Source organism: Cyprinodon variegatus, unplaced genomic scaffold, assembly GCF_000732505.1.
Source record: "Cyprinodon variegatus isolate N-32 unplaced genomic scaffold, C_variegatus-1.0 Scaffold6, whole genome shotgun sequence".
Lineage (NCBI taxonomy): Eukaryota > Metazoa > Chordata > Actinopteri > Cyprinodontiformes > Cyprinodontidae > Cyprinodon > Cyprinodon variegatus.
The window spans coordinates 315,019-327,247 of record NW_015150459.1 but is presented as its reverse complement, the minus strand read 5'-3'; the positions used below and the strand labels follow the sequence as shown (position 1 = coordinate 327,247).

Below are 12,229 nucleotides of genomic sequence, written 5' to 3'. Positions count from 1 at the left end.
ACCTGCATTCAAATGCAAGTTCTGCTGGTTTGCTGAAACTTTTCCACACTCACAGAAAATCACAAGTTACTATATATACTGTATATAGTGGTTGTTATTGTAGGCTAATAATAAAAAAAAAATCACATCATACAGATAAAGTTACAGAATAACTGACAAAAAACTATGGTTTCTGGTTGGTGCCATTGCTGATTGAGCAGATAAGACACCAGGATGGAATAAACCTGGCAGTAAGCCTGGTTGGGAGCAGGCTAGCTGCCCAAAATACGTCACCACAGTAAGTTGTGTTACTCAGTTACTGTTTCCCGGAACCTAGTTGAGGCCTAATTAGGCCAGGATATCCGCAAAATCTCAACTTGAGGAGAATTCAGGAAACAGGCCACTGGAGCTGCATCAACACAATTATTACAGAAAATCACCCTGTTTTCTCCTTTCACGGTTGAGTCCCTATACTTTACTCCGTTTCTCTCCTTAAAAAAGCTGAAGGACTTTACATTGCTCCAACCAACAATGTAAAAACAGAAACCGAAATCAAAAACAACCAAGAACAGCATACTGCATGTATGCACATGCACACTTTTTCTTGAAGATGACATACTTTGAGAATGTGGTTCCTTGAGATTATTCAAAATGATTGGAAATGTTTTAATTCACCCTGATCTGGAAGAAACGAGATTTAGTTTTTGTTTAATGTGAGCTTGGTAGTTTGCATCGGATGGGATTGTCTACACACTGAAGAAATATTATCTGCTGGGTTTCTTGCACAAAATCATCTCTTGGATTTCACAAGGAGTAATTACTAATTTTTAAAATATAAAGACAGCAGTCAGAATGTTAGAATTAAATAGATTGACATTTAAAAACAGAAATAAAGGCCTGAAAAGGACATTTCTGGCCTTTAAAACATTCCGAGTAGCAGCGGTGTAGATAAAAATGTCTTGTAGATGTGTGAGGACAATGGCTACTTCCAGTTTGAATAGATCATGTCACAGAACAAAAATTATTTAAGTCAGGTTTCCTGAGCTCAATAGCTGTATATGAAAAACCTGTTTCTATCAGTTTCATTTAAATCATCAAACTATTACTCCAAACCTACATTTTGTGACCCCTAATAAACTATTCTGAAAAATACAATGCAATTTGTATCTTGTCATCTCACTTCCTGTTCCATTTGCAGAATGACATGATGATCAAAATGGTCTATTTTTATACCCTTCTCTACTTTCTTTAGTCTCGTAAGTCGAACTTTTATTCAGTCTAATTTTGCCAGTTTTTAATAACTGATAACTTAATGAATATTCTGTGAAAAAACAACTGCTTGCATTACTTCCTGTCTATACATTAATCAGATAAAACTCAACATCAAAGGAAAAACTATGTAATACTTCCCTTGTTTTAGGATTGCCTTCGACTGTTCTAGTTAAATAGTTCAACTGAAAAATCATCAGTTCAACTTTTTTATTTTCTCTTTTTAATATTCTTTTTTGTTTCTGCATTTATTATTTTTTTTCCTACTTGCTTTGATTCTGTTTTATTTTCCTATATTTTAATCATGTAAAGCACTTTGCATTGTCTTTGTACTGAATTGTGCTATACAAATAAATTTGCCTTGCCTTGCCTTATTTCTTTAAGAGGTGCTGTTATCTTGGCAGAACACACTCCACAAAACAGTATGTCTTTAAATATCTTATGAAAATATATAAAACTATACAGGAAGTCATATTTGGTCTATATTTGCAACCTTTGTGTGAGCTAGATCATAGGTACGTCTTCTAAAACGGTAAATCAAAAAAAACAAAAAACCACAAGCATTCCCCTCTGTGCTTAAGCCATATTCAGTCATTATCTTCACAGGAAACATTTCAATAAAGAGCAGAAATTAACCTTGAGGTGTGTTCATACAGCTGCCTTTGGGTAAAAATAAGAATCATAATGACAGAGGTTACAAAAGCTGGTGTTAAACATCTGTTTTATGTCTTACTGAACATTTAATTGTTCCTTTAACAGGATGCAACAGAAGAAACGAGGCAGAGCTTAGGCTTCATGATAAAAGAATAACATGTAAACAAAACAAAAAAATACAAGGTAAATACAGGTAAAACAATTTCTTTCTTCATCCTTAATTACCTGTTCTTAGTGTTTGATTAAAAAACGTCTAAAAAAAATGGACTTGTGTATGGAATAAATCACATTTACTGATGTTGTCGAAATACTGGATGTGAGAGTCGATGTTGATAAAATTAACATTATTTGCTATCGAAGAAACAACTGTTTGAAAATTAAAATCACGCCTTTAAAAGTGTTTTATATCGAAATAAATGATTAAAAAGTTAAATATGTTCAAGATGGGTTTTCTTCTCTCCGAGGGTAGGATCCAGAAACCACCATCAGAGAAAAACAAGTTAAAACATGTTTTAAAACTAGAAAACATACCGGTATGAGTACAAAGACTATGTTTAACATTTACTAAGACTTTGCTCAAAAACCTTACTGAGCAAAACTTTGAAATCATTTCCCGTCTTATGATGCAGGAGAAATGAAGATATTGAACAGCACAGCAAAGATGAAGAAGACAGCATATCCCACTATACAAATCCAGAAACGTGGGTCCCGTAGCAGCTCCTTGCCGTAATCGCTGAAGAAAACGTACCCAATGGTCATCCCAGCAACAATACCTCCAAAATGAGCCACAAACGACACCTGAAAAGGACATGTTGAAATCAGGTTTTACCTTCTGATTTACCAGCTGTTATCTGAATCCAATCAACTTTAACAAACATTTGCTGGATTGGCTAAACAGACTAAGAAGGACACTTAATTAGTCTAAGAATGGGACTGTATGGACAGCCATATGTGGAATAACTAAGTTCAAACTATCAAAGGCTGTTTAAACAGACAGACTGTCATGAAAACATTCAGAATCATACATGATTAAATTTGTGTTAAAAGGTGCATTCACATTGAACAAAGAGTCTGCAGGGAGGTTGGTAGATTAACAGAATATCCCAAAGCAAACCATGCAGGTTAAAGCAGGTAAGCAGCCAGCGGTGAATTGCACATGTTGAGAGCGGTCACCACTCTGCTCTCTCCACCTGGTGCTGCTATTTGTTTTGTTCTCTCAAGCAGCACATGAGTGGAACGGTGACGGCTTGCAATACGTGAAATTTTCTGCTGGCTGCTTACCCGCTTTCACCTGCATGGTTTGCATCGGGATAGTGACTGTTGAATTGGAAAACTCTGAACTTTTCTGTGAAATCCTGTCAAGGCATACAATTGGGGACTAGTTTTGGTTGTGATGTAGGTTAAAGAAGTGCAGCCAAGACAATGTTTTTTTTTTTTGTTTTTTTTACAGTCAGAATAGAATATAGAGAATATAATTCTAACAAAGGATAAAATAAGCAATTAAGACATTTTTAGGAGGCTTTCAAGAAAACTATTTTGATTTAGCCCTAGCAGGACTGTTCTTCGCCCTCCCTTACCTACATTGCAGACCCCAGCCAGCCGCTGCCTCTTCCCAGCACTAGTGCTCTCTGCTCAGAGCAGCGCAAACAACAGTTTAAACTGTACAAATCTGCACTAAAGAAGCAGAAAGGAAGTCGCCGAATTTGGTTCAACCCACAGCTCAATGGAGGTGCGTTTGACCAATGGATCACCTAAAAATTTATTTTTTATATTTATGAGATAAAAGTAGCAAAGTTATCATTTTAACTGCAAAAACGTGCACTAATGAAGCACTAACCAATTAGTCTAATTGCTCCGTTTTTTCACCAGGGTTGGGGATGAAAAATTGACATCAAAGCAAGCTCCTATGATTTGATGATGCGGCTGGAAGTGAAAAATAGTGCATCTGAAATGCATAGCGTTGAAATCCTCTGGGAAAATACCGCCTCCACCTCGTTCAAAATGAATGCACCTTAAGGAAGCACAGATGAATGCAGTTTGTTGTTCTTTGCACTGTGGACCTCCTACCTGTAAACCTCCCTCATGACTGACGAATCTTCTGTAAAAGGCGAAGCCAAAATCTGTGCCAACTAAACACAAAAATCTGTGTTAGAGTTTTGCAAGAAATCATTTCCACTTACAGAGATTAAGGAAAAACACTCATAGGGACCCACCAATTAGAACGATGACTAGGATTCGAAACACTCCTAGAAGAGGAATCATCTTTCGGAAATTCTGTGGAATAGAACAGATCCGGTTTTTTGTTAGTAAAATATACAGTACCTTTAAAAAAAAGTCACATAACTTGGACTTTTTTACATTAATCACCAATGGGGGGCCTGCGTTTGTCTTCAGCCCCCATGAGTGAATATTAAGTAAAACCACCATTTTCTGTAATCACAGCTTTACTGTTAGTCTCAGAGTATAGCTCTACCAGCATTGCCCAATCATCTTAAGCTCAGATAAACTGAATGCAGAGTGTCTGATAACGCCACTTTTCTTAAACCTGCCATTGATTCCACATTGGATTTATATCTGGACTTGGACTAGGTCATTCTAACACATTGATATACTTCAAAAATAAGCCATTTTATTGTGACTCTGGCTGTATATTTAGGATCCCCGTACTGCTGGATGACAACAGTCTGCATTCTTTCGATTGTATAGTGCATTGCAGAAGTATTTAGCCCCGTTGAACTTTTTGACCTTTTGCCACATTTCAGGCTTCAAATATAAAGAGAGAATATTTCAATTTGTTGTGAAGAAGGGTTTCAGATGTCACTGACTCATGTTTTCCAGCCCATAAAATGTTCATAAACTGCCTGGATATAAAAAATCTCGCCCAAATTGAACAAAAGTCTATTCATCTCTTAAGCCATAAACCTAAAGAAAAAGAGCCATCCTAAACTGCCAAATATCCTAAACTACCAGATTGGGAAACAACCCAACCTATCAACAATGCGCGTAAGACCGGAAACGTTAGTCTTTAGGTGCATCCTGCACCGCAACATATTTTGGCAAAATATTCTAAAATAAATTTGCCAAATATAAGAGAAACATCGTAGTTTGGTTTAAAGAAAGCATTTTAGTTTTATTATACTTTAGTTGGTTGCAAGAATTTTACAGTTTGAAGAAATAGGATTTTACAGAAAATGACACCATCTGCCAACTGTTACAAGGATTTGCATGACAAGGAAAGGCTAAATATACTGTATGCATCATTTTGCAAGCTAACTTTGTATTACTTCTTGAGCTCCTCGAGTTATTTACGTCACAGGTAGGCGTTGGCCGGAGAGTAAGCATTGGGGCCAGTATGATTTAAGGACGGCCGGCCCTCGCCAATGAAATTAGGACCAGCCCACCGGGCAAATGCCTAGGATCACCGATTACCAGTCCGAGCCTGATGGGGACAAGGATTTATCTTTTTTTCAAACAAGGCAATGACCCAACATATTAAGCTAAATCTACAATGTAACGGTTCATAACTTAACATATCCAGGTGTTGAATAGCCAAGTCAAAGTCAAGACCTGAATCTAATCGAGAATCTATGGAAAGAACTAAAAGCTGCTGTTCACAAACGCTCTCCATCCAACCTCACTGAGCTCCAGCTGTTTTGCAGGAAGAATGGGCAAATATTTCAGTCCCTTCATGTGTGAAATAGAGAGATACCCCAAGTAACTTGCAGCTTTAATCGCAGCAAAAGGTGGCCTGAAGGGGACTGAATAATTTTTGCACACCCAATTTTTCAGTTTTTTATTTGTTAAAAATTTTTAAATGTGCAATAAATTTCATTCCACTTGATGATTGTGCCACACTTGTTGTTGGCCTATGGACAACCACTTGTGGCAAAAGGTTGAAAAGTTCAAGGGGGATGAATACTTCAGCAAGGCAATGTATGTACACTGATTGGAGATGATATGAGATAAATGTAGCCATCATCCCTTTATTTACTTTATTGAATATAGAGCCCCCAGCTGCATCTTGACAGCACTTTCTCACATCTATTCTGTGGACAAAAAGGCTAACCTCTAGAATAAGGCCAAAATAAACGTTTTCTATTCTGTTCCTGTATCATATGTCCGCAGACATAAGTCTGCTTCAGTAAATAACAGATCAGTCAGATCATTACATTTTGTTTTGATTTTCTTTTTATCTTACAGTTGTAACTTGCATTTGTTGACACTCCAATGAATTACTATATGGACGTTTTACAAAAAGCAGATTCAAATATATTCCCCACAGCCTTTAACAATTTCCTCATCAAAAATGCAAACTGATTTTTTTAATGTCAGGTGGTTTCTCATCTTACCACTACAGCGTTCATGAAATAACCTCCGATTAGGGCATAGACGCCTCCGGAAGCCCCAACCAAGGCACTGAGAGGATCAAAGATGGAGCTAGCCAAAGAGCCTGAGGTAAAACACAGACAGATAAATTATCTGCAGGAAGTATGGCTCCAACACAAACAGGAAAAACAGACTTCGAGGCAAGTTCAGGTCAGGTGTTTATCAAAAACACTAAATGGTTTAATTCAGTTTGGTTTCTCCGCCTATTGTTTGTGAAGAGAGGTTAGAGAAAGGCTATGCTCACCAGCAAGGACACCAGCCATGTAAACTACACCCACTTCAATTCCTTTATGGACCAATTCCAGTGGGATACCCAGTAGAAGCTGCATCAGTAGGTTACCCACAATGTGCTCCACACTGGAAAAACAAATGTGGGGTTAAATTAACGCTGAACTTACAAGCAGATGTTTCTCCATCCTGATTGAACAATGAATTTTGTCATATTCTGAATTTAAGGATTAAAGTGTCCTAGATTTTTGGACAATGCTGTAAAAATGTGTACAAAATAAAAAAAAAATCCCTTATTTATTATTTTTTTACTGTATTCTAATCCCAAAAAAAATGCTAATAAATAAACCATTAAGTTGAAAAGAGAACATGGCATCACGATTAATGTCCTCCTTAACAATTCCTGAAAATAAAATGCATCTGAGGAACTTATACTTAACTTAGAATTTAAACTTTTCTATTCAAGCTGATCCTAAAATCAGGGAACAATTATTTAGTCACATTTTACTTCCTTTATCCCCAGGATACAATTCTGATATCAAACATAGGCGATGTTATGTTATGCAGTCTTGAAAAGGACTAATCAACACCCCATAGTACTACAGTAGATCTTCGATGATCTTCAAAAGTTGGACCTTAGCACCTAAACTAAACTGGCCCATATTTATAGTCACTGCAATAATCAAACAGTTAAAAACAAATAGACTTGTGATGAACATGACTGGATCCATTTTTTGCACTCTTAAAAATAGCGAACCTCTTATATAAATATTTCCTTTTGTCTTTTTATGGAACATCAATGACGTTTGACGTTTTTTAAGTGGTCAGTTTGCAGTTTGTATAACAGCGTACTGAAATAATTTAATACTCAGCTATTAATAAAGGTGGCGTCAGAAGCTGCCAGTTTAAACTTTTGCATTGTATTTGTTTCTCCCTCTTGTATAACTACGTAAAAGTTTATGTTGAATTTCCCCTTCTGTATTTGGTGATATATTTTGCTTTTAGCTTTTATTTTTGTAGTTTTTTTTTTGCACTTTAAATGTATATTTAGAACAAAAAGCTTTTGCTGTAATGTCAAAATAAAATATAAAAAAACTCTTTTGCTTTTGGTGTCATTAGCAGTCTTCTGCTAAGTAAAAATCCCCGGCTTATCAATAGTACGGATATCCTTAAATAAAACATGTTGCTAATGTTTTTCTGGGAATAAATGTTACTCCTGTTCTTTCTTCGCTAATGCATTTTCCTGTTTGTGCATGGTGTTTGGTTTTTCTGTGTTGCTTGGGCTCTCTGGATGTGAAACTCATGTTTCTATACATCTATGTGGGAGGCCACTTTATCTGATGTGCACAAGCACCAGTTCTAATTTAGCTAGTTGAATCTGAATAGGTATTAGAGAGATTAAACAGAAGCTTTGACGGTTAAAAAAAGAAATCATATTCAGCTTTATTCCAAAGCTAAAACATTCAGTGTTATTTTCCACTTTCTCTCTCATGATTGAAGCTTGTGTCTGTCCTCACCCAGCGTGAACGAACATGTAAGAAATGAAGCGCCATGCTTCCTCTCTTTTGTCAGGATCGTAGGTGAGAGGACTTTTCCAGATACCTTCATCCAGGGTCACCCACTGCTTTTGAGGCTTCCACACGGCATAGTAGATAAACACTGCCAACTAGAGAAGAAGGAGTGGACATCCAATATTTATTTGTAAAATATTCCAAAATATGTAATAGGTTCAAAACTGAATGCAAAACAGCTGCATAAACCACAGCAGCAAGAGGGAAATAGAGGGAGATGGTGATGTTTGCTTAGCTGAGACAGGCATCCTTTGAAGGTATTCCAAAAACCTCCATGCTTTGTTCAAGGACATCTAAATGCTTGCAAAGAAGCTGAGAGACAGCCAGTTTGACATATTGCAAACACAGCATTAGAGGCTGGATATTAATTATCTGTGAATCACCTTCCAGAAGATTTCCTGAGATGTTTCAAATAAGATCATATGTGACTTTAAGACCAAATGCTCTAGAAAATGTAGCATATACATGGTGTACTAAGCCAAGATTTATATCTATATACATAATGCACATAATCAGAAATAATTCTGATGGGTAATAACATTGTGCATTTATTCAGTTACCTTTACTTTAGTACAAAAGTGTAAGATGAGTAGTTTTAAACCATATAAATTAAATTTGCTTGAGTGATACTATATTAAAGTAGCAGTACTCTTACTTAAAATTACATAGAGAAAACATAAAACTTAAAACATAAAACTAGAGACAAAATTGTACGCCTCCTTTTCTGCACAATGAAACAGGGTGACTGCAGTGTATTAAGGAGAAGATGACCGAGGCCTTGTGTTGCAAGATTTTGGGGAATAACTTCCTACCCTCATGTAGAGCATTGAAGAAGGGTCAAGGTTTGGTCTTCCATCATGACAATGACCCAAAGCACACAGCCAGGATAACCAAGGAGTGGCTCTGGAAGAATCATATCAAGGTTCTGGCATTGCCTAGCCAGTCTCTAGACCTAAACCGCACAGAGAATCTTTGGAGGGAGCTCAAATTCTGTGTTTCTCAGTGACAGTCCAGAAACCTGTCTGATCTAGAGATTTCTGTGGAGGAGTGGGCCAAAATCCCTCCTGCAGTGTGTGCAAACCTGGTGAAAATCTACAGGAAACATTTGACCTCTGCAATTACAAACAAAGGCTACTGTAACAAATATTAACATTGAATTTCTTAGGTGTTCAAATACTTATTTACAGCTGTATCATGCAAATACATAGTTTTTTTTTTTTTAAATCATACATTATGATTTCTGGATTTTTTTCCCCCTACATTACGTCTCTCAAAGAGGATATGCACCTACAATGATCTTTTCAGGCCCTCTATGATTTCTAAGTGGGAGAACTTGAAAAATAGCAGGATGTTATTTCTCACTGTATCTGAAGCTACAGCTTTGTATTTAGTATTATTGTGTATCAATGGCTACCTGGAACCAGGTACCTGTGTTATACAGGCGTTAGTAGCCAAGCCTGAACTCAATCATGCCGAGCCCTACTAATGAACTAGTACCAGTTTACCGGTTCAGTTGTGTCTGACGCGGTCCGGTTCAGTTGTGCGTGCCGTTTACACTCAACAGTTATCTCGGTAACTGTGCTTGGACTGATCTCGGTATGGTTTCAAAAGGGTTGCGTAAATGGGGCTATAGGGATGGCTGCACCCGTCCCTATGTCTGTGGGCAGACGAAAGCCCCTGGGTCCAACCACAGAGCTTATGGTGCTGAGGCCCCACAGGGCTGCAGCAGCAAGCTCATGGGCTCTGTCGGCAACCAGTCACCCCTAAGGAAGACCTGGGAGAGATCCCAGGTATCCAAGGCCCTGAAAATTAAATCTACCTTTCAACATTTAATACATTGGTTTCTAGAATAAAACAAAACCAAAGAGCTGCACTGCTCTGCTACTTTAATAAATAAGTGTTTTACACTATTTACCTACAGGGCTTAAATTCCTGCATATAAAGCTTTAAAGAAAGGAAATCTGTTTATGAACTCATGCAAAAAACTCATGCCTGATAATCATCTAACAAGAAAACTGTTTTTGTTGAGAAACTAAGGTTGGTAGGGAAGCAACACAGATGTTAAGATTCAGAAGTTGCATAAGAATCTCCCAGGTTGGAGATTTGTACACAGCCTACCTCTGCTATACTGACGGCAATGATGAATATCGGCGGCGGACAGCAGTTGGCTTGGCTAAGGTATTGGCTCTGAAGATCTTCTGGGAGCATCCACCTGGAGATCGTATCCTGGAACTTCTCAAAGCATCCCATCTCTTTTCTTTTACGATTATAATTTGTTTCCCTTTTCTGCTCCTTCTGCGCACTGGTCAGCGACTCCCCTTGTTCTTCGTCCGCCATCACTACAGCAGTCGTTAATGCAAATATCTGAAAGGCATGTTGCAAATGTTATTAATACATGGTCATTAAACAAGGGGTGGGAGCCAATGAGCTTCCTCAGTACATTGTAGCTTGCACACAAAGATTGGCATTTTAACTTTACAGCTCCCTAAAAGGAATGTGGGGGAGAAAAAAACCTTAACACACCAACCAATTAGTCAGATATGAAACAGGCCCTTCCCTTGTTTTTTAACATGTCATAATAAAATGTTATTTCCCTATTTAGAAATAAATGGAAAGAACATCAGCTGACAGCGTGTATTTTTATGCACTTTTAAAAAATTTTGATGATAAAAATCTGGTAAAACATTAGGGATGTGTGTTTTTTATTAAGTTCATTTCTGCTGGATTCTCAACTGCTACCTCCAAAAAATATCTGGCAGCACATGTTTTCTTTGTTTAATGGGATACAGTAGGTAACTAAATAAATAGGGCTTGGTTAAATTTGAAAAAGAGTTGGTCAGACTTGAAAGAAAAGCAAAACTGAATCTGAAGAAGGGATGTGCAATAAGTCAGTACTAATATACGCCACAATAGAATTGTATTCACTAAAGTGATAAGACTTTTAAACACACTTCTGATATTTCAAAAGTTACAATCTATTAATACAGCATTTGTTGCCTACTGGCATTCCAGGTTTTGTGTTTTAAGGTAAACGTTTCTAAATGTTATATTGGCAGTTCTATTTACAAACGTGGCATCATTTTACAGGCATTTGGTGCCTCTACAGATGGTCAGCAGCACCAGGTCTACATAGTAACAGTCTTGGTAAATGTGTAAAACATACATCTTTAAAAAAAAAGTTACTCACTGCACATTTAAGTTGTCTCCTACAAAGATTTCATTTGAGTTTTTTCCTTCACTCTACCAGCATTTTTTTGTATTTTTTTATTTATTGCCTGTTCCATAAGTTCGGATGGGAAAAACAAAAACATTAATTTAGTGTTTAGTGAACAATTCCTAACAATTATCTATAAATCAATGCTAGTTATTTTACTTCTTCTTTTACTTTCTATATTGCCACAGTTTCTAGATGACAGGAGTTACTGGATGTGACGTCAGACTAATAAATTAATCTAACATGTACTGCAGTATACATTAGATTCATTTATTAGGGTTTAGCATAGTAAGGTCTAGATTCTAGACCTTAATATGCTTTTACATAGTGGCTGACAGGTCAATGTGGAAAAGGCTATAAAAATTAACCAATTATGGATAAAAGTAGCCTTCTACAGACAATAGAACATGACTATCTCTGCTAAGAATCATTGTCATAATTCAACAATAACATCAACACCTTTGTTTATAGATGTTGTTTCTCTGACTGTGACTGGCTGGATGTGCTCTCTTCCTTCTCTGACATGGGAGCTGGCTCAGAGCTCGTCTGCCTGGCTGTGTCAAGGAAACCCTTGACGGGGCCACCTTTTACTGCTGCTTTTTGTATCTCTGCTTCTGTCTCCTTGAACCCCAGTCGGCTTCGGGAGATGGCCGCTCCCACTGAGCCTGGTTCTGCTGGAGGTTTCCTCCTGTTAAAAGGTAGTGTTTCCTCTCCACTGTCGCTACAAGCATGCTTATTGTGAGGGATTGCATCCGAGTCAGTGAGTGGATGCAATCAGCTGGTTTTCCTGATAGAAAACTTTGAATCAATTTGACTGTATGATCTGGTGAACTGTAAAGTGCCTTGAGATGACGTGTGTTCTGAATTGGCGCTATATAAATAAAGTAAATTGAATTGAATGTGGAAGTGGGGAAGCAGCATTTTTCAG

At 37.3% G+C, this 12,229-nt stretch overlaps 1 protein-coding gene across 1 annotated transcript; it reads right to left on the bottom strand.

Moving 5' to 3' along the window:
- Window positions 1-1,577: 1,577 nt before the first annotated feature.
- Window positions 1,578-10,472, bottom strand: rhbdl2 (rhomboid, veinlet-like 2 (Drosophila)). Its single transcript, XM_015374697.1, has 7 exons — window positions 10,206-10,472; window positions 8,034-8,182; window positions 6,533-6,645; window positions 6,252-6,352; window positions 4,116-4,176; window positions 3,970-4,031; window positions 1,578-2,700 (listed from the first exon to the last, which is right to left on the bottom strand). Exons 1-7 carry the CDS (start codon window positions 10,422-10,424, stop codon window positions 2,521-2,523), a joined length of 885 nt encoding a protein of 294 aa, XP_015230183.1. The 5' UTR covers window positions 10,425-10,472; the 3' UTR covers window positions 1,578-2,520.
- Between the last annotated feature and the right edge of the window lie 1,757 nt (window positions 10,473-12,229).

Bases quoted from the DNA above. Each gene is read 5' to 3' on its own strand.
- rhbdl2 (XM_015374697.1), bottom strand. From the start codon at position 10,424: ATGGCGGACGAAGAACAAGGGGAGTCGCTGACCAGTGCGCAGAAGGAG. The intron at 8,183-10,205 runs GTAGGCTGTGTA...CTTCTTCTCTAG, and splicing joins TTGCCGTCAGTATAGCAGAG to TTGGCAGTGTTTATCTACTA. The intron at 2,701-3,969 runs GTAGGAGGTCCA...TGTCCTTTTCAG, and splicing joins GTCATGAGGGAGGTTTACAG to GTGTCGTTTGTGGCTCATTT.